At 44.2% G+C, this 22,214-nt stretch overlaps 1 protein-coding gene across 1 annotated transcript in view; it reads left to right on the top strand.

Moving 5' to 3' along the window:
* Positions 1-8,078, top strand: part of LOC135383644 (uncharacterized) — a 28,894-nt gene extending 20,816 nt beyond the window's left edge. The window contains exon 3 of the mRNA XM_064613025.1: positions 7,367-8,078. Coding sequence (XP_064469095.1) covers positions 7,367-8,000 — 634 coding nt within the window. The 3' untranslated portion in view covers positions 8,001-8,078. The remainder of the gene's footprint in view (positions 1-7,366) is intronic.
* Positions 8,079-22,214: the final 14,136 nt, after the last annotated feature.

Below are 22,214 nucleotides of genomic sequence, written 5' to 3'. Positions count from 1 at the left end.
ATCAAATCGAAGGTCAGCAATGATGTCACTCGCTTCGAAGAAACATGACCAGTGGCTTATTGTATGTTTTCGGATACGCTATCGTGAACACCATTGTAGTATCTAGTAAAACTCGCTAATATCGCTTGTGCGGATACCGATGCTGTGCTCAGAGGAGAGGGAAGAGCCACAAAAAACGAACACCACCGCGCAAGCCATCTTAAACAGGGTGTCTAGTAAACTGTAGCCTTCAAATTCCCTGACATTTCCAGGTTTCCACTGACAATTCAAACCGAATTCCCTGATCCAAACAAAAGGGAACTTGCTGTACTACATTTTGATATAGATCCTTCATAAAACAGATCATTTATTGAGAAATTACTAAGAGTGCCCTACTTTTCTGCCTGTGAGCTTGTATTGGCGAACTGCTACACGCGGCAATGTTGCTGCGGTGTGGCTGCTCAACCACTCATCAGCACTCGCGATTCACTGCGCATTATGACGGCGGTTGCGCGCGATTTTTCCTGGCTTCAACTGCCTTTTTGTCAAATTCCCTGACAATCCCCTGACTTTTCCGGTCACACCAAAATTCCCTGTTGTCCTGGTTTTCCAGGTTGGTAGACACTTTGTTAAACTACATCCGTTGCATTAATCAGCTGCTCCTTTATAGCATATGCAAGTGGCGTAGCGCTCAACCAAAACTAACGAAAGTTATCTTTTGTACAACCTGCTTGCGTCTCTCTCTCGAAAAAAAGAAAGAAAGAAAAGAAAGCTGAAAGGACGTATCTTAGGGGTAGCTTAAGGGATGAGTACAAGTTACCTCCACAAAGTATTTGATTTGGATACTATACATTGGCTTTTAAAAGTATTTGTAAAATACAAAGTTACCCCTAAGAGTGAGTAACTTCGACTACACTATTTAAGTGTCGTCAGTCGTCTACTTAAGATGTCTTGTTTCCACTTCCTTTGTGCCAAAGACGGCCGACCCTCCGATACCACACATGATGTGACGCATCATTTCCTAAACATTTGCGTGCTTGCCGAGCTATTCTACTCTAAATACCATCTCCTGGGGCGAGTGAACCACACAGTCAAGGGACGACGTCTGGCAAAGAAAATGTCTCTCGTTCCCAACATTCCACCGGTGGCGTCTCTTTGCAAGCGCCGGCAGCTCAACGGGACAGCAGGACAAGCGATGTCATTGTGCTTCTTCTCGGAAACCGCCACGCGCCACGACTTCTTGTTTTCACCAGTGTGCATGTGCTGCCCCTTTTTAGGACATACCACTCAGGTGACGGAAGGCCATTAATAGGGGAAAAGCAAACATTTTGCAATGGGACCTCCCGGATGTGCGCCTATGGCACGTGCATGTCCCGTACATAGTGGAGATCCTGGATTATTGTGCAGCTGTTAGCGCCGTTTTATGGAGCGTATATCTCTTTGATGCATCGTCCTGCTGGGTCAACAGTAGTTGTGTTGGATTTAGTACAAGAAAAAGACGGTGAAAAGTTCACCAGTATTCTTCACGTTGACTGGCTGTACATATCTTCTTATCAGGCTCGCATACCGCACGGAAGTGCGTGATAGGCATGAAACCCGCACGTTTCTTGTGAATCCATTTCTGTCACGGAGAGCACACCATATGCACACTAAATGCGCTGAAAAGGCACATTACACAGAGCAGACAAAGAAAACATCAAGTGCTTAATTGTCTGTCGGAAGTTGTTTTGCTCGTGGTAGCGTTTCCTCATAGAACTTTGACGATGTGAGTAGAACGCTAACAAGCCGACAGGACAGTGTCAATAGAGCACAAGATTTTGCAATAGTCGCTTCTTCGGGAAACATTCCGGCGACATTGCGGGTGCCTCCTTTTTTCCATATTTTTAACCACCAGTAGACAACATATAATACTTGCTATAGTATAGTATAGTATAATATATCATATAGTATATCGTATATGCAGTGTGTCCCAGCTAAATGCGAACATATATTTTTAAAATATATATATCACTTTTTCCGAGATGAAATCAATTGCAATATGCATATGATGAAGGGCACTCTTTAGGAGGGCATTAGCAAACTCCTCAAGCAATGTCTTTATTAACGTTCAATTATTAACTTTTGAATTATAAAAGCTACGAAGTTGTGCCAATGAGAACATCTGGTCCCTTCGGTCACCTGATACCAGAGCCGCGTTTTCAGAACAAAAATCCGTTTGATAGATCGTCCGCAAAAAAATTCGTGAAGGAACATTCCTTCACCCTTCATTCTTTCACCCTCAATGTGCGAGGGTGAAGGGGCACAGTGCTGCCTGATGCGTCGAAGATGAGCTTTAACTTGCGGTAACAAAACAAAAACAAATGTGTCGGGTGACTCTATCGGAACTGCCCTTATCTTGGGTTGCATATTCTGTTTTCTTTTAATCTTTTTCCATGACATAGAAGGTGATAGTGTGCACTTTCATCCTCTCACATTGGGGGCGATGGAAAGACGCGTCTCCGAAGATGCGCAATGAACAAAATAATGAAGAAAAAAAAAGGTGTTCGCTCACGAATTTTTTGCGGACGATCTATCGAACGGATTTTTGTTCTGAGAACGGCTCCGGTATCAGGTAACCGAAGGGACCAGATGTTCTCACTGGGACAACCTCGTAGCTTTTATAATTAAAAAGTTAATAATTGAATGTTAATAAAGACATTTCCTTAGGAGTTTGCTAATGCCCTTCTAAAGAGTGCCCTTCATCATATGCATATTGCAATTGATTTCATCTCGGAAAAAGTGATATATATATATATATATTTAAAAGATATGTTCGCATTTAGCTGGGACACCCTGTATATAGTATATCGTATGCTACGTTTGAAAGAAGTTAGTCTATATTTAAATGTAATCAGAATATATTTTCGCATCAGAGATTGACGTTCTTTGTTTGACAATATACTATAGCTCCCCCCGTGCAGTGGTGGCTAGTATTGAGGCACCCTATAGAGTATAGTAATTTTCTTTCCTGGTGTAAGGAACATCTGCGAATTGCTGCACACAACGAATGCGTACGCGGTACATGAAACAGATCGACATCATGCGACCCTATATACTCCCATTCAACAAATCACTGGTTGTCATGTTCGAAATTATCTCAAGTCCTACCCTGCGGCACGTGCAGCGTGCAGCCACACAAGTGTCGGTGGACTCACCTTACGTGTAAATCTGTTACCAACTCTATGCGTGATTCTAACATCCTCTTCTTTTTCTTTTTTTCTCACCCGTTTGCAATTTATTCGGCCAAAGTACACTATAGAACCCCAATCGTATCCGTCGAAACTTGTCCCTGTTGTCTGGTATAATTCTCATCAACTGTAGCGGTACGTTCCCTGTGGCTCTCGAAATACAGTCCGCTTCGTTTTCGTTTAATATTGATTCACTGGGCTTCGCAATCCTGTTTGTTAAGCGAAACACATCACCCAGCACATTGTATATCTTGAGCATATCTACGTGAGACGGCGAAGAAGAGCGAAACTAACATTTAGAGTCACCAAAAATGTTCGTGCAATTTTGTGCAACAAGGTCGAAAGTGATAAAAATTAGTAAACTCAAAATGTGGAGAATCCAGGGACCGGGTGGTAGCAAACGAAGGAACAGAGCTACTACCACCTATGTACGATGGGGTTAAGTGTCTCACCAAGACGATAATAATGTTGCTTAATTTAAGAAAAAGAGGATGAGGGAAAAATACATTCCCCATATCCTTGTTATGGCGGCGACACAATACGAGGTCGCCAGACGACGCCTTACATAATCGCCATAGAAGCATGACGTATTTTTTGCTAGAACTCTAAAACACACTGCACTCCAGAAAGAGAAGTTCAGCGCATACCACGTTCAGAACAGCAGTCATTCAGAATGAATTCGCTTTCCGTACTAAGATCTGCTGGTCGAAGAATCTCCTCTTTGGGTCACATAATGAAGGAGACCACTGTTTCTCACAACAACTCGGGACTATTGAGTTGTTCTACCGGAAACCACAAGCGCGTGCCGTTGCAGGAAACACGACACGTGCCACAAAACTGCACTGAAGGGAAGCATTATGGCTTAAGTGGAGGACTGGTGGAGGTCGTACATTTTCGACGGTATGAGGTTTCATCTGTACTTCTTACTCCATATACTTCCGTTTCCGCTTCGGTCTATGGCAAGCGAGCCTCCTTTGCGACAGACCACATAGTCTGAACCACTTCCGCAACACACCGCACGAAGATCAGACGTAGTAGAGAAACTTAGAGAACTTAGAGGTAAAATATGGCCAGGAAATTGGTGAAGTCGTCCTACATATTCTCTGATGAGAAGATAACGGCACTACCAATGCAGGTACGTGCACTCTTAAAAATGAACTTCACCGCATAGCACGCTCCTAGCCAACCATTATCTGGAATGATATCGTTATCTGCCCTGATTTGTTGAAACCGAGAGGCGTACGCCTTTTTTGTGACACTTATGCTGTTCATAATTGTCACAGAAAAGGCGTACGCCTCCCGTTTTCAACGAATCAGGGCAAATAACGATATCATTCGAGACGATGGTTGGCTAGGAACGTGCTATGCGGTGAAGTTCATTCTTAAGAGTGTGTGAAGAAAGTGCTGAACAGTCCTGCCCCAATATTATATCCACGTAGCGGAACAACCATCGACATTGCGGGCACGGAGGACACCACAAGCCTGGTTCACACTGTTGCGTTTTCATGCGCGTTACGGATGCGGTGCGGCACGGTTGTTATGGCAACGAAGCACGGCGAACAGAAAGCTCCATGCGGTACGGGTTACTTCCGGCTATGCAGCTGACCAATGAGCGAAGGCGCACCGCGCAATCGCGTCAATGCTGTGCCGTCGCCGTTGCTTTTCCAACATGGCTGCATCCGTTGAAACCACGTTGGCAAAACAACAAGCTCTGATTGCTCCGTATGCCCCAGATACGCTTCAATACAACTCAAAGTTTCGCCGACCACATCACTGTTGCCCGTTCATGGCTGTCTGTGGAATGGAGGCGTGGTGGAGTGGAGGCGTGATTGGTCAAACATAAGCGTTTCCCATCATATCAAGAACGCATGTGTCTGAACAGCGTGTCGCACGACAACCGCCTCCGCATTTGATCCGTGCCGTACACTCTCAGAACAGAACTTCGCAATTGTTGCATTCGTGGCAATGGTTGGCGGACAACGTGCTGTGCGGTGACGTATGAAAGGGTGACTATACGGCAGGTTCCTGGAGAGCAGCCATCTTGCTTGACGTCACCCGATCGCCAATACGGCAGTGTGGGGGCTTCATGGCCACGCCCGGTGATATTTCGCCGAAACCAACGTATAGTGTGTCCCGCGTTTTTGTTGTCGCCTTCCTGGTGTGCAGGCCTTCATCATGGATGAGACCAAGCATATTACACAGAATGATAGTGTAATCACTCCTGATCATAGTGTTTCAAACGTTTTATGCAGAATTTCTTCGTGTCATGATTACCTTTGACAAAGGCTTTCTTTTCACATTAAATGCACTTAGAATATATTATAAAGTACAACTTCGGCGCAGGATATGCCGCTTCATGTTTGAACGTGACGGTAGACCCTCGTCGCTCGGTTCGCGCAGAGATCTCATTGGTCCTCTATTGGTAGCCCACGAGCAAGCATATTTGTAACCAAGCGAAGCAGTTATCTCACAATGATCGCACAGAGAATAATTGCTGAACCAAGCATGCAGAATATCATGATCGCATAAGGAACTTAGAGGCCCTCTCCGCGTTGGAGAGGTGTCAGCTGCAATGATCGGAAAGACGTACATTCTACGTAAAAAATGTCAAACGCATAGAATTCTTTGGATATCAAGAAAATTCCGCTTTCCGTGATTTCATGCATTCTGTGCTGCCGTGTCCATAAAGGCAGCCCGTTCCTCTTGGACGTTTTCAACTACAAGTTTTCAGTGGCTTTCAAGCACTATAACTCATCCCAGCATCAGAGCCTGGCGTTGTTAGGCCTGCCGAATTACACACACTTTGACCTGCGATACTGCCAGATACGTTCATGCTAACTTCATCGAACACCTGCCGCCGACAGTAGTGCGAGTGGTCTGTTCACCTGTTTCGATCGTTTCAGGCAAGAGGCTGCGCTCATCTTGGCAGCCAAGACAGTCAGTCGTCAATTCACCTCTCGCCCCTAATTCACAGACACCTGCACTCTTAAAAATGAACTTCACCGCATAGCACGCTCCTAGCCAACCATCATCTCGAATGATATCGTTATCTGCCCTGATTTGTTGAAAACGGGAGGTGTACGCCTTTTCTGTGACACTTACGCTGTTCATAATCGTCACAGAAAAGGCGTACGCCTCCCGTTTTCAACAAATCAGGGCAGATAACAATATCATTCGAGATGATGGTTGGCTAGGAGCGTGCTATGCGGTGAAGTTCATTTTTAAGAGTGTGATTTGGCGCTGAATATCATATCATCAGGAGAAAGCGTATAACCCCAGCCAATGATTTAACAAAGCGCTTTTATGCGCCCCCACAGGGCAGCACTTCGTGCCACAGAGGACGCGAAACACCTCAAAGGCACTGCACCAATTATTTTGGGTGTGGGTATCTCTTTCCGGTAATTATTTCCTGGACGAGTCGGCATATGACGTGTACGATTTCGCGGCGCCTTACGTGTAGTCCCCTCTTTAATTGGAACGTTGATGTTCCCTGCACACTGTTCAATCCTGATACAAATTATGTGGGCGGACGTCGAAACTTCCCCAGGCTTAACAGCATGACTGTGTTCGTCCCACGTGTGGCCGAAACTTCCGACGCCGATTGTGCAGTGTCCCAACATTTTTTGATGACATCTCCATTCGCATTCTGTGTCATGGATGGTTACACATTAACACCTTGTGATATTGCTCTGCTTTGTTCGATTCGAAGATTCCGCAGAAATCGGCTATTATCTCTATTCAAAATATCGTGTTTTTTTTATTACCGCTGAACAATTAAAATTTTCAGCAGTTACTCCAGTCCCTGCACGAAGTCCAATATCGTACCTAATTGACTTTCCCTGTTCTGGAAGATACAGCACGAATTTGTGTCTCTCTAACACCTAGTGCATACTTTGTCAAGTTTCATTCTTGTTCCTTGTAGGGTACGGTGATGGTCTTGATGTATTAACTCATTTCTCCGTTGTAGATATATTCCAGATGTACTGTTGCAAAGAGATCAATCAATGCATACGTAGATATAGCTAAGCTAAATGCACAACTAGCTGCTCTCTGAGTGGCCCTCGTGACCCTCTTGTGCTCCAGTGTTTCGAACAGCCATATACATAAATAAAAAATAAAAAAAATAACTGAAACTCACTTTTTTTTTTTTTACATTCCAGGTGCCAGATGCCCTTGAGCCGACAGCACCATCTAACCATTGAGAAAACCCCAAGCTACTTCGTCGCTCGTGATGTCCCTCAGCGAATAAGAATTACGTTGATAAACACGAAGTTGCTGCTAGTCGTACGAGACCCAGTGATTCGAGCCCTATCGGACTACGCCCAGGCGACGTCCAAAGGACAGCGCTTGTCCTTCTTCGAAATGCTCTTCACAAACACATCAAGTGGTGGTCCAGACACGCAGTTTGTGGTGGACCCAAGAAAGACACTAGTCCGAATCGGCCTTTATGCGGTCCATTTTACACGATGGTTGCGTTATTTCAAACGCGAGAACATCCACGTTGTAAGTGGAGAACGGTTGGTGACAGACCCCGTGGGAGAGGTGAATGCGGTTCAAGACTTCTTGGGACTCAAGAGGCTGATTGGAGTGGAACAATTTGTCATGAATGCCACGAAAGGATTTCCCTGCTTCAAGAGGAGAGGACATTCGAAAAAGGCGCACTGTTTGAACGTGTCGAAAGGAAGGGTTCACCCTGCAGTCCATCCCGAACTGGTGGAAAGGTTGAGGGATTTTTATAGGCCGTTTAATTACCAGTTTTATAACATAGTGAGTAGGGACTTCGGATGGTTGTGACACAAAAGCAGTGAGTGGCTCGTGATAAATGAGGTGCGAAAAGAAAATGTATTAAAACGTGATAATTTTTCTTTTTCACCTGGACTCCTAAGACGTGAACGTTACTTTTACCACGTGCTAGTGTTTTATCTTCAATGCATTGGTGAAAATGTTGCTCGATTTCATGACAAGCTCGCCACATACATAAATATGCGTCGTATACGAGTTGCTTGTTGAAAGATTTTACAAGCGGGGTTGTGAGTCGTCTGCCTTATTAAAAAAATCGTTCTCGCGATTAACGTCCTTCTACCATAGTCTCTAAAAACTTTCGAAAACTTTCTACAGGGGGAGAAAGGAAAGTCGAAAGAATTTAGTGTGCAGCACAAATTTTTGCGAAAGTTGTGCTGCCACCGCCCAAATTTTTCATGAAAATCATGAATTACCACCCACTTACTTACCACAAAGAGGAAACTCCAGCGATCCGGTCACAGCAGACTGAAGCAGTGGCAGCTTTTCTTTCTTTTTTTTCTTTCATAAAGAGGGCGTATAATGTACGAAGAGCTCCCAACCATGTCCTTCACGACCTGTACAATTTCAACTTAACGCCAGTGCCAGTGCTCTTCGCTGGATTGCCGATTTCTTAATGGTTGGTCAGTCTTCAAGCGAACAGCAGAAGGCAATACGAGCATTATCAGTCGGTTCACCATAGGGGAGCGTCCTCACTCCTTAACTATTCAATGTTGTCACGGCTGCACTGCCCGGTCTCTTTCCCCGATGGGTATTTAATAGTCTTTACGCGGATGACATCTGCATAAGGTCATCGGCAAAGCAGTGGTGTGCCTTACATCATCGCCTTCATCCCATGGTCATCTTATCCTGATCCTCATCCCATCCCATCCCTCATCCCATCGTCATCCTCATCCATCGTCATTCATGTAGTTGTTGTTGTTCGCCTTCAGACTACGCTTGACCGCGTAGTGTACTTCCGTCTTCAGACAGGCATGGACCTATCTTCAGAAAAGACTGCGATGTTGCCTCTTACGCGTCACCATCTCAAGTGATTTCAACTCCATATTAGTCATCATCAGGTACGTCGTCTACCACATCACCGCGTTCTTGGCATTGCTCTCGATTGGATTTTACCGTGGGCAGCGAGATGCGCTGTCTAAAAGCAAGAGCTGGAAGTCGTCATAACGTGCTCCGTAAGTGTGGTGCAGAAATGTAGTGTGCTTATGAGATGGGTGACGGTAATTTTCCTCTAGAACACCTCGTCCAGCATCTCACGCATATATAGTGACGTTGGAACATTTTCTCAGCATGAAACGCCGAAACAGACACTGCGTAATGAATACATAATGAAAGAATGAGCTCTCATTATCCTGTACGGATTTCAAGATCTTCCATCTCTGCACTCACACGGTGACCACTCAGTGCATACCATGACAACTCACAGCAAGACAACTCATACCAGAGAACTCATATCACACTCAACTCATACCAAAACAACTCATGCCCAGGAGTTGTCCCGGTATAAGTTGTCTTGGAATGAGTTGAGTGTGGAAGTTAGTGTGGTATGAGTTGAGTGTGGTATGAGTTGTCGCCATCTGAACAGACATAGCTAGAATGCATCAGTGAAGACTGCAGCCATCGGTGTCGAGTGTGTACCACTATTGATGGGAGAAACAGAGAATTCATTACATGGTATTAACACATTAAACGAACAAAGACGTTTCAGGAAAACCCTATGCAATTCGAGGGACGAATTTTTTTGTGATCGGAATATATTTAATGTAGTCATTCTTTTGTATTTTTAAAACCGTGCTGGCGCCGCAAAGCAACTGCGACTATGAGCGGTGTACATACATGGACAGATGGTGATAAGACAGCAGGAAGGAGTGGAGGACAAGGAGCAGTTAGTATGAGTCCTGGGCCGGCTTCAGGGGAACTATGCCGACATTCATCTGGAAGGTCTGCAAGAAAACCCAGGGAAAACCTCAGACACACAGCCGGTGCGGGGATTCGAACCCGTGTCACCTTCCAGTCCCGGCGTAGAGAGCGATGCTCCTAACCACTGTGCGTCAGTAACTGGTTGTAGTCATTCCCGAAGTTATTGAAGTTGCAGACGGCGCCGTAGAGGTACATATGTAGATATATCGAGGTTCTTTCTGGTCAAGACGATTATCACGATAATTTTTCTCTGTCTCGCGGAGAGTCATTTAGAAATTGCCTAATGCATTGTCATATAGTCGTACCATGTAACGTCACATGCAATGTAACAGCGTAGCGTTTTATTTTCATGGGCTCTAGAACACACATGGTGGAATTATCTCCTACCGCACTCGATATTCCGGTAGAACATGTAGTGGCTGATTGATTAATTAAATGACTGCTGCAGCAAGGAAAGTAGCTAAAATATTGGTTGCTACCTGCGAGCGCGTTGGAAGCACACAACAATATACCAGTGTGGCTCAAACTACACCGACACTTTTGTTCCCTTTCCTGCCAAATAAACGTTGTGGCGGTGACGCGTCCAAACATCTCTAAGCTTGCAAATGATGCAGGTGACATGTGTCTTCAGCTCATGGCATACCAAGCGCGGGACACTAGGAAGAGCTTCGCGCCTACGACAAGTGCGTCGCCACGGTAGTATCGATTAGGCCGCCATCACTTCACAAGACGTCTTCATCGCAAAAACAAAACCGAACTTGGTGTGTATATATTCTACAAAAACTGAACAAAGTGTCAGGCTATGTTCCTGTGAGTCAACTCGTTTTCGTCAATTTAGAATATGTGTATCACGTGGTCACATTCACTCACCGGCAAGCAACCCGAAACTTTGCGCGCGTGCTTTGAGCCGTTGGAGTGGAAGCTGGGAGCAGTGGAAGCGGGTACGTCAGTGTGCGCTTTGTATCAACCTGTACTTTTAAAAGTAATAAATTGTAGAAAAATTCTGACCGGTGCGACGAGATATGGGATAACGTGCCTCTTTTTGCGGGGGGAGGGGAAGGGTGTGTGTGAACTGTTGTGCCATTTTGTAATGTACAGATGTCACAGACTTAGGATACGCCAAGCAAGAAATGCACTGGTAACAATACTTGTGTTTCTGTGGAGTTAATTACATGTGAAGAAACTGGAATTGCAGGATTCACATGGGACAGGACCCATGCACTGTCTCATCCATAATAAAACAAGCAGCGAACAAAACTTTACTCCAGCGTGCATGTCAATTGTTTTTTTTTGTGTGTTTTTTTTTGTCCCCAGCAGGACTGAGTAATACATAGAATATCGAGAAAATAGACTGAATATAAACGACAACCAATGATAGGACCGATTATTTTCACGTTCACCGAGGAGCAGCACACCTAACGTCCTTTCCCGGAAGCGTGTGTACAGCACACGTACGGAAAATCACATTGCAACAATAAGGAACTAAATTGGCAAATATAGGAAAACGCCTGAAAGCCAAGATTCATGACACTGGAAATCAAGCTACAAAGCGTTCCTAGCTCCTACTGATGATCTGGAACGAAGCTGCTGCACGAAGGAAGCTGGTGATGTGACGGTTGACTATGTAATTATACTTTTTGCCACAGCTGTGCAGTGATTTCGAGCAAAGTACTGACATCCTATTAGCATATGTATGAACAAGCTGAATGAATATAGTGTTTCAAATCCGATATCTCTCTGTGTTACTGCCTAACGTCCACCTCGCAAACCAGTAGAAAAATCCAACGATAGCACGGAGCCGTTCAGCCCGCAGGGCGCACCGCCACGTTGGATGAGCGGGAAAAACAGCACTCCCAAAAGAATGCCATACCAGCATCTTTGTCCAAAACCATAGAGAATGCGCATGCGCAGAATTGGTGTGGCAACGACGAGGGTGGTATTAGGCGCTGCAGCCAGAGGTACAAAACTCGCGGGTTCCTTTACGGTATAAAGTGAAGCGTTGCATGCTTTATACGTCATCAGACATCACAAATTTAACGTCACGACGACATCCGGTGGCTAGTACTTACTGATTGGTTCCCATGAATTTGTTTTCTGGGCGATTATTGACAGTTTTCAAATTTGAGGTTCCTGGAAGGTTCCTGCGAGGGACAACTGGTGGCTTTCGTTACATGCGACTGCAACTTTATTTTATGATGATTGAGGAGTTTGATGTGACAGTTTGTCCTCTCTTCCATGTTAGTGAAAAGGGGTAAATCAACCACCTACATATTTCGCAGTGACTCTAGGGGGGGGGGGATATGTTTATTACGAAAAAAAAAAAAAAGGCAAGCAGAAAGGAAAGATCAGCCTGACAGAAGTCGACTTGCTATTCCTTGTAGAAAAAAGAAAAACAGAAAAGAAGTGACTCTGGTATCAATTGTCTCAACACGCTTTATACTTTGCAAACACCATGACCCCGGCTAACATATATCATATATGTTATTATTGTGATGTGCTTTTGTTGAAAACATGCCACATTTATGTGATACAGATTCCTGGCGACTAACAAGTAGTAGCATAATTTAAAATGTTCCACCTTCTTAATTTGAATTTTTAATTGAAAATATCTAAATAAAGTTTGCATTTATGGAAATGGCCAGTGAGATTAATTACCTGTGGCGGTCTTCGATAGATCTCCACTGGTTGTAGTGTTTTCGTGCTCGGGTATAGATGAAACAATGGAACTCGCTGCGGGTAATTATTGACCTTATAATTGTTTAATTGCTACTGTAATTTTCGTTCGTTTTGTACGGACTGCAATTAGCTGTAACCGCATTCAGGTATTGCGTTTCCTCACATTGTACTACTGTATTGGATTAATTTACTATAAAGAGTGCAGTTATATAGTGTTTATGGATTGCATAGCACCCTTGGAGTAACATAACTAAGTAGCGTTGATAAATTTTACAATAAAGTTTGCTAAACCACTCATTTTACTTGACTTCACTAAAGTTGATTCGTTATTAACTAATATTAAGTTACATTATATAACGGGTCATAACAAACAAAGTTATTTCGCATGGCACAAGTCACCACTTACGCATCTGGTCATCGGTCTCACGACAGTGAGACGTCGCAGTTTAGTAAATGCAATAAATAAATAAATAATAATGATAATTCGTGGCTTTACGTCAACGATTACCATTTTTATTACCACCAACTATTACCATAAGCGACCACGGTCGTCGATCAATGGGTTAGTTTTATGCGTCTGAGGGTTATTTCACATGCGCAGAAATCTCAGCACATGACGCACGCTATTGAACTTCCCTCGAGGGGACAGCCTGTCTTACGCAACTTGTATCCTGCCACTAAACTACAGGTGTTCTCCGCCGGGCTCGAACCTACAACCTTGAGGTCAGTGGGCGGACACGCTGCCAAATGTTCCACTGGTACCGCATATAACAGAGTCGGAGGGGACAATATTCTGTCACGACCAGTCACGAGTGTCACTACGATGTCGGCGACATTTGAAAAGCGCGCGTCCAAGAGAAGGAAGGGAGGAAGGAGTTGGAGAGTCACGTGGGGTAGGCAAATAGCCGACGAAAGACGCTCCCAAACCTTGTATACCTAGAAGTCAGTGGTAGCCTGGATCGGCTAAGCCAAACGGCGCGCCGGACGGCAAGGCTTCTGATTGGAGGATTGAGGGAGCAGTCGCTGCATTCCGATTTATTTACGGCGAGCCCTTTCACCACCACCACCACCACCGATTAATCGTCCACTTTCTGTTTACAAACATGTGACGTCACGAGAAGACTGGTTCGAAGTAATATCTTGCTGTGGCGGGCAAGAAGTGGGCAAAATGCGTCTGCTGATAGGTTGATAAAGCTGACTGTGCCCACCAGCATGCTCTGCGCGGCGGCGGTAAGTAATCGAGGACGTAGGGGCGCAAGTCGTCTCCGCGGGCTGTGGGGACACCGCGTCGGGAGTGCCGGCTGGATCCAGCGTCTCTCTTGGGTGGCTCATGGCATTTTGTGTCTATGAATTGCGATGTTCCTCGTCTAAAAAGGCTGGCAGGATCATGTCAGTGCCACACATCCAAAAGTCACAGCCGCCAGGGAAGATGCCTGCATTTCTGCTTTGTTTCTTGGGTGTAGAAACGATTCGAGAGTTTGAACGACTCGTTCTTCCAATACCCGATCAACGACGGTCGACAGGTAAGTCATCTGCTATTGCTTGATGCCTTACAACACTGTACACCTGATAGTATATAGCCATTGTTCGAGGTAACTTGTTACAAGTAACTCATTACTGTAACTAAGTCCCTTTTTTTGGTAACCTGTAACTTAACTCGGTACTTTTGCGCCGTGGTAACTTTCAGAGGAACTCGTTTCTTTTTCAGGTAACTTTGCCAAAGTAACTTAAAGGTCAGCAACGCCGATTTCCCGATGTGTTGAAACGGTTGTGATATTCAGAACGAGCACATCCTACTGCCCCCGAAACGCACCTTCGTTTCTCAATTTTGTCTTCCTATTACGAAAACTAATTCATCAAAGAAACCAAAACAAGCCATGGGCGCAGCCATTTTTGTGACGTATATGGGATAAACCTGCTCCATCTACGTAGATAGAGAATCGTGTGTCTGATTGGATGAAAGCTGAGGCTTTCTCTGACTTCCGTGGCGTCTTCTCCCGTTTGCGAGGAAATCCAGTTATGGCCGCCGGCTACGATGAGCGCGTTTCGTCCGAGGTAATCCCGAGAACTATTGAACGATGGAAACAACAACCGGGAATTCACCTCAACATCATTTTCGGCGTGAAATTGTGATTATGTGCTCGAGAACTTCGCAGTTCAGCCGTTCACCTGCCATTCACGTCAACCCGTTTGCTGGTTTTACTACAAGTGCGGAATGGGAGCGATTGAGCAACAACGTGAGACTTGGTGATTGTTTGAGCATATACCTGCAGAGGACTGGTCTTCAAAGAAAGAAGGCCGTATTTCTGCCCATGCACATCGTGCTATTGCCAGGCTTGTTACACGAGATACATATATTGTGCAGCATCATAGCGCGACTGCAATGAACGACGTAGGAATGTATCGTGACCACTCGAACTGCATTCGTTGAACCATTCGTCGGTTATATGAAAGTGCTCATTAGAGTTGCCCCGCACAAAAAGTGTTGGATGTAGTTTTGTAGTGTGTTGTTTATCTAGTAGAGCGCATCGCGGCATGTAGGTCGAGAGACCTTATACGTATTTTTTGCATGTTTACTTGAGTGTACGCATTGTTCTATACCACACAGGCCATATTTCATTCATAATAGTTTCGCAAATAAAGACGTACGGGTCGATCTCATATTGCTTTTGGGTTTGGCATAGTGTCTTCAGATCAGGGTATGTGTATCCTGTTTGCTGGTCCCAACAGATGTTAAGGGTAGTGCAACATTTCCCACCTCTTGATCCATGCTAACATTGCCAGAATAAGGAACATTACACTGTGCTCTGTATTCCACACTCAGTTGTCTCGCGACATAAACCTCCAATTATTATATTGGGTACTCCACATGTTCAACCAGTCAGCACTTCCCATATCCTATTTTTTTTAAACATGTGCTTAAAATTGCACAACTGCCACTCAAGTAACTTTGCCACCAAATTAGTCAGTGACAAAAGGTATATGTACTTTATCACAAATTTAATAACCTTGGTGGAAATGGTTGATGGTGTCCCCTGCCTTGTATGGTGCACTTCATAGCAAAATACACAATAGTCCAAATGTTTTCCTTGTCCACAAATGCCCTGTCAAAGCTGAAAGACTCTTATCAAAATGGGGAAGCAGGCTTGCTTGTCCAGAGAAACAAATATGAAACTGCAGTGCTCAACGTAAATAACTGCATGATCAGCAACTAAGGCTGGTGATGCCGAAGACCTAATATTTCTAGGTTAAAAGGAACAAAGGAGAAATGACCACTGCGGCATATTAATGTTGTTTCAAAAGTATAACACCACAAAATTTGTGAGAGTCAGTTGGTGTATTTAGTTATGTTGGTCACCTCCTGCACAAATTTTTAATAAGATTCAAATGCGTTGCTACCAACCAGGACCTAAGCCTGACCTATGATCTAATAATAATAATAGTATCTATCTATGACCTATATGGACCTTCACCACTAGTTTGGTCTAGGTTTCACACGTGGCTTCTAGTGAAATTCGAAGCTGCTCTGTAGAGCTGACAGGAGACTTGCAGAGTAGAGTATTTTTTATTTATATTTTCTAAAGAACATGTAAAAAACAATGTGCTGTACCAACTGTATTCAAAGAAATACAAATATACTTTGTTTTAGCTACGTGCATGTTAGCAGGTTACAGGTGACCGATGACACACAATGGGAGTCAAGGGTGGGAACACAAGAATACCACTGCAGGCACTGTCCTGAAATTCTAAGTCACCATTTGTCAGAAAGCAGTGACCACGCACAGCCTAAGGATCATATTGAGCTCCTTCCATTATTCTTTTTATTGACAGCATGTTGGCTGCCATCCAGTCCATGAAAGTGACCCTTATCGTTGAAAGAACGGTTCAACAGCAAGAGAGCTGGTGATAGTGTCCATGATGGCGAGACCTGAAGAGGAGATACAAGAAGGGACATAAACACGCTATGTTGAGACATTGTGTATGTCCCTTCCTATCCCTCGTCTCAGGATTTTTCGCTATGGACCTTCATGATGTTTCCTTCGGCAAACGTTACATATTTTTATGCAGAATTGTGAAGGTACAGCCAGGCGCTGTTAGCAAATCACACATTTTCTTGTATCAAGAATCCATAGACGGTACACAGTCTTCTTCAGCATTGCACACATCTATGGGACATGTTAATCACTTTGGAATGTCACAGACATGTCATGGAGGCCGGCACATGATTAGTGGTGCTGAACAGACAACTATTTGTCATAGTTTAGGCATAAAAAGCAGTTTTGTCACCTGCATGTTGAGACAGATGTATCTCTACATACTTTGCCATGACACAAACATATGAAGCAACAAATGTACCCTCTACTTTATTATGGTTATTAGTCAACACTGCCAAGAATGTGGGAACACAGTCTTGTACCACCTACACTCTTCAAAATGACCTTCACACACGACACATTGTAGGTCAACGAGACTCCAGAATGATGTCCTCTCCCTCCCCATTAGCTGAAAACATTTTTCTACAACTTTGCATAAGAGGAAGTTAGTACAAGAAACACACACATTCCTTTTTTGAGCAAATCAGTATTCAGAGCATTACCATACTGTGGTAGGCCTGCAGTGCATTACGTGGTACAGCACACACCGTAAAAAATTTCACCGTAGAACATGTCCCCCATTCTAATGACAGTCTTCTCCAGTTTTTCAACTGCCATTTCCCATAGTGTTTTATGGTATGACACAGTATTTCTAAATCTTTACTGTAGTTTACTGGTTGTAGCAGAAAAAAGACACCACTGTTTCCGATTACAGGACGCAAGCCATAAGTATTATACGGAAACAGTACATGCTGCTCTCTAGCAGTTGTTCGTGTTTGGACGTGGTATGGTGCATGCAGGGCAAATTCCATGGTTAAAATATCCAAACATGAACAACTGTTAGATTACAACATGTAGAATGCTCTATAGTACAGTAAAACCTCCAAAGCCGGACACCTCCCTACTTCGGACAACTCCCCATGATTTCATTGCACGGGCAGGCTCCCATTGAAACTACATGGGGACGAAACTCTCTATGTCGGACACCTCCCTATCTTGGAAGTAGGATAGGGTTTTCCCTGCAAAGTCGGACAAAACCCTGGCCAAATTACCTTAATATCGGCCCACCTTTGCACAAAAAAAACCCAAAATGAGCCAGTGACCTTGACTTTTGCCCCTTTTTTTCCCTATACTGGTCTCAGCATTTTGTTGCTTTAGTTTTTAGAGTCGAAAAACAAGTGCTGTCAGTCTACATTGTAATTCTTTATGTGAGCACTTGTCTTCAGTTTGTCTAGAGCCTCTGAACGAGCACTGCACCAAAGCTATGAGAAGTGGGCTGACGCTTCAGAGAAAAGTCCTTGCTGCTCGAAAAGCTCCAGAGGTAATGCCATTGAGTAGAATCTGAACGGAATTGAATATACTAAAATCAGTAATAATTATCAGTGAAGAGTGGGTAGAGGTACCTCTACCAGGCGCCACCACCAGGTACCACTAAGGACCTTAAATTGAAGAAGGGGGCATTTCTCACAGCTGTGATCTCTTCCATTTTTTGTTGCCGTCATATTCTGTAACTCAGACACCTCTATAAGTAAGAGACGCTTCGGCTGTACCGTGGGTGTCCAACATAGGAAGGTTTCACTGTATTTATGTTCCGTGTCATGTGACCACAAACAATATATGCTTTTGCTCATGCTGCACAGCACAGGCGAATTGAGCTGCATGTGAGGATAATAACATGAAACCCGAGGCGCGGAGGAAAAGGCATGACTTTACGGTCTCTGTGTCAGTTATTTCATGTTGTAATTGCCTACCAGCTGGCCTGTACCTAAGAATAGGTTTGATGCATTGTACACGCACCATAGACATGCAGTATGTGGTGTGTTGTGATAGTAATGCCAGTGCCAATTGAAGAATAATGCTCCAGGTGGATTGTTTCGGTACAATCTTGAACTATGCATACCAAGGGGTAGGGCATCTGCGTGACAGGTTTACCTGGAAGTAAGAATGTAAATGTTAGCTGAAGTCATAGAATAATTAACATTATCAATATACTGCTGCAGATGATACAAACAATAGCACACAAGATGCTCCGATATGTTCTGCAGGAATGTCTCTGCACTCACAATATTAGTACAGCAGCTACTGAAAGGCATAAAACAAGTTTTTGTATACATGATACCACTTGAATGCAACAAAAGCTTCTGCTGCACTGGCAGAACACCACGGCGGACAGATTTACATTACTTCACCTGAGAAAAAGTATGTACTGTTGCACACATGATGCTGTTTGAATGTCTCGAAAAACATAATTTATGACCGAAAGACATCAACTGGAAGATTTCGATTTACCGTAGTCAAAACTGAGAAAAAGTATGTGCTGTTGCTCACATGAAACTGCTTGACCCTTGAGCACTCTGGAAGAACACCTTATTTGTGACCAAAATACAACAGCTGAGCCAACATTGAATTTATACCTTACTCAAAATACACAAGATGTGCTGCCGTGCATTTGATACGATGATACCGCTTAAATGTACTCTGAAAGCGCCGACACCTCAGGCATGGTTGCTCTAAGCTAGCGAGCAACAGCAAGGGTATACGAACACAAGAAGTCGAGCACAAGTCATGGAATGCAGTTGATTAATCAGAAAATGAAATGTCTCAGTACAAGGTGTTACTGTTCCGTCAACAAAAACAGATGAACTTTGAAGGGGCAACTGGTTGGCACTGGTGACAGCCTTCAGCTTGAAACCCAGACGGTGATAGTTGAGACGTGGAGTGCAAGCTTTTCGGTGGTGCCAGAATGCCTGCGAAATCATTTAACAAATAAGGCAATTCCAAATCTGTACTGAGAATACACCCGCTGTGGCGTAATCTCTAAAGGATGAAGCAGTAACTGACAGATAGCGTATTTTTCTCTTCTACGTGATGCAATTTGCACCGCATGACTGACTTGTCTAACATTACGCGTCTTACCTTTATCTGCTGCCTAATCCTGCCCCTGCAATCTCCTGCTGCAGATAAGGTTGGCACAGCATCCCGGACGAGACATTTTCGGCTTCTTGTGAAACAAGTTGCGCATTGCTTCCGTAACATTCGTACGAGCCAGATGAACAGATCAAATCGCTTTTTCGAAGGTGGCACCCAGTCGGAGTTGTAACCGATTGTTGCAGTCAATAGATTTCTCTTTCGCCTTTCGGAGAATTGTGGTTTGAAACATTGGAACTGCATGCTGAAGTGTTCTTGCAGACGGGAACAAAACGCTCACGCATTCTCGGCACGCAGCACAGAACACGAATCACACCAGGAAGACTGTACTGGCCTAGCAAATGCTTTGCAGTCGAAGGAAGCAAAACTCACGTTGCTCGTGGGTTTAGTGAAGTCCAGAAATATACTGGCGCTCTAAGCGCGAACTGTATATCACTTCCCCAATGTGAATCTGCGCAGCAGACGGCTCGGCAGAAGAAACTGGCCGGCTTGGCGGAAGAAACCAAGCCAAAAGTCATGCCAAGCCGGAGCGCGGGCAGACCACCAATGTGTCGTCGACACAGGGTTTGCGGGCCACAAGACGGGATGTCAGTGAAACTAAAAATTCACTTTTTCGGAAAACCGCGAGGAGTTTGGGATAACTATTTTGCATACATAATCAGTGTTCCCTTATGAACACATCGTGTGAGTACCATTCCATTCTGTAACACTCGAAAATCGGCGTAGCTGAGCTTTAAGCTAAGTTCCAAGTTACTTTTAATTCGCTTTTCACTCACGTCCACTTATTTTCTTGCTTTCTCTCCGGTTCTTTCATTTTATGTCACAGAACGTGATATTCAATCAATGACAACATTCTATTCAGGATGTAAGAACCGCTGCCATTGAAATGAAGCTGAACCATTGTGCGCCCACAGGGAGTAAGATGCAAAGCGTTCGAATTGTTCGACATAAACGAAAACTATCTAAGCATGTAGCACTCCCCCAAATGCAACTCAAGGTCGAACTCAACTGCTCACGCGCGCTGCATCTATGTAGTGTTACTTTGTGTCCGAAGTAACTTAGAAGTAACTCGTACTTTTTTTAAGTAGCTCCGTAACTGCGAGTTACATTTCAGGCTGAAGAACCGTTATTAACTTCACTACATTTTGCACACGGTAACTTAACTCGTAACGAGTTCTTTTTGACGGGTAACTTCTCAATCTATGAGTACAGTCGGACCTCGTTTTATGAACCCTCGATATACGAATTCCCTCAACTTACGAACGGCTCCACAGGGAACCAAACTTTTTCCTTGTATTTTGACCTCGTTTTACGAACCCTCGATATCCGAACTATGAACGGATGATTAGGGAACGGACCCAAAGTAGCCAAGCCATTCTGACCTCGATATACGAACGGGCGTTATGAACGTAGAGAGGACAGGCCAATGGACCGGAGAATAATGAAAGCTCCTCAGTACATGCTGCCAAGGTCAAACATACGATGTCCCAACGTCGCTACGTTCCACAAACATGGTTCACCATTTCCTGAAAGAATAATTCGGGCGTTTACAGCCGAACGGTTGTGAGTTTGGACCAGGACTCCGTGATGGAAACATCTTGCCGTTCCAAGAGAAAGCGTTCAGTCCTCACAGCCGGTGACAAGCGTGATATTTGCCGTTGGAAACAGTCTCATCCGCGCGCGATACTGTACTTTGAGGACCGGGTGGATGGGTCAAGTGTCAGACTTCTGTCATCTCTTCTAAACAGGATAGACCCTGCAGAAAGTATGGTGCAAAGCACAATTACGCAGTATTTTTAAAAATAAAACTTATTCAAATCAATTTCCCGTGTTTTTGTGAGGTATTTGTGCACTGCACTCCTCGGACCTCGATTTACGAATACCTCGATTTACGAACGATTTTCTGAGAAACGAAGGGTGTTCGTAAAGCGAGGTTTGACTGTATAGTAGGGTGCGCGCATTCACTTCGTGTGTTCTAGATAAGTGTCGCAGCAGTCACTGTAAATCTCGGACCGCGTAGCTTTGCAATTACGATAGTAGATTATATTTCTGTTCGTTAAACAATATCGTTATATCATTATATTGGTTTTCGTTAGGCAGGTTATGATTAAATAACCATCGGCGTCGTAATGTCTAAAGGCATGACACTACCGTAACTCTGTGATTCTAGCTGATTTAGCTCGACAAGTTTTATCCGACGTTGCTTAATTTAGTAGCTGTTACATGTAGCTCCAAAGCCAAGTTGGTCTGGGTATTCAGCCTGGATCTCTCATTGTGAGGTGAGCGCAATAAAATATATTTTTTTGTACTTGGGTCACTTATCACACTCCATCACTCTGAGCAGCCCCATCGCTGCACCCATAGTCGTTCTTCTTCTTTTTTTTCTCTCTCTCTCTCTCGTTAAATAGCAGCTTTTGTATTTTGTGTTTACATTGCACACTTTAATCATGCAACTTTCATCATGCATCGCCGTATAGCTGATGCTTATTTTAATCTTGCATCCGCTTAGCTCCAGACCCCCCCCCCTTGCTTTTTTTTCTCAATAAACATACCCCCCCCCCCCCCCCCCCCCGTTGCAGCCTCAGAATCG

The sequence above is a fragment of the Ornithodoros turicata genome, chromosome 2, assembly GCF_037126465.1.
Source record: "Ornithodoros turicata isolate Travis chromosome 2, ASM3712646v1, whole genome shotgun sequence".
NCBI lineage: Eukaryota > Metazoa > Arthropoda > Arachnida > Ixodida > Argasidae > Ornithodoros > Ornithodoros turicata.
Note: the sequence above shows the minus strand (reverse complement) of the source record. Positions and strands in the feature narration are given on the sequence as shown.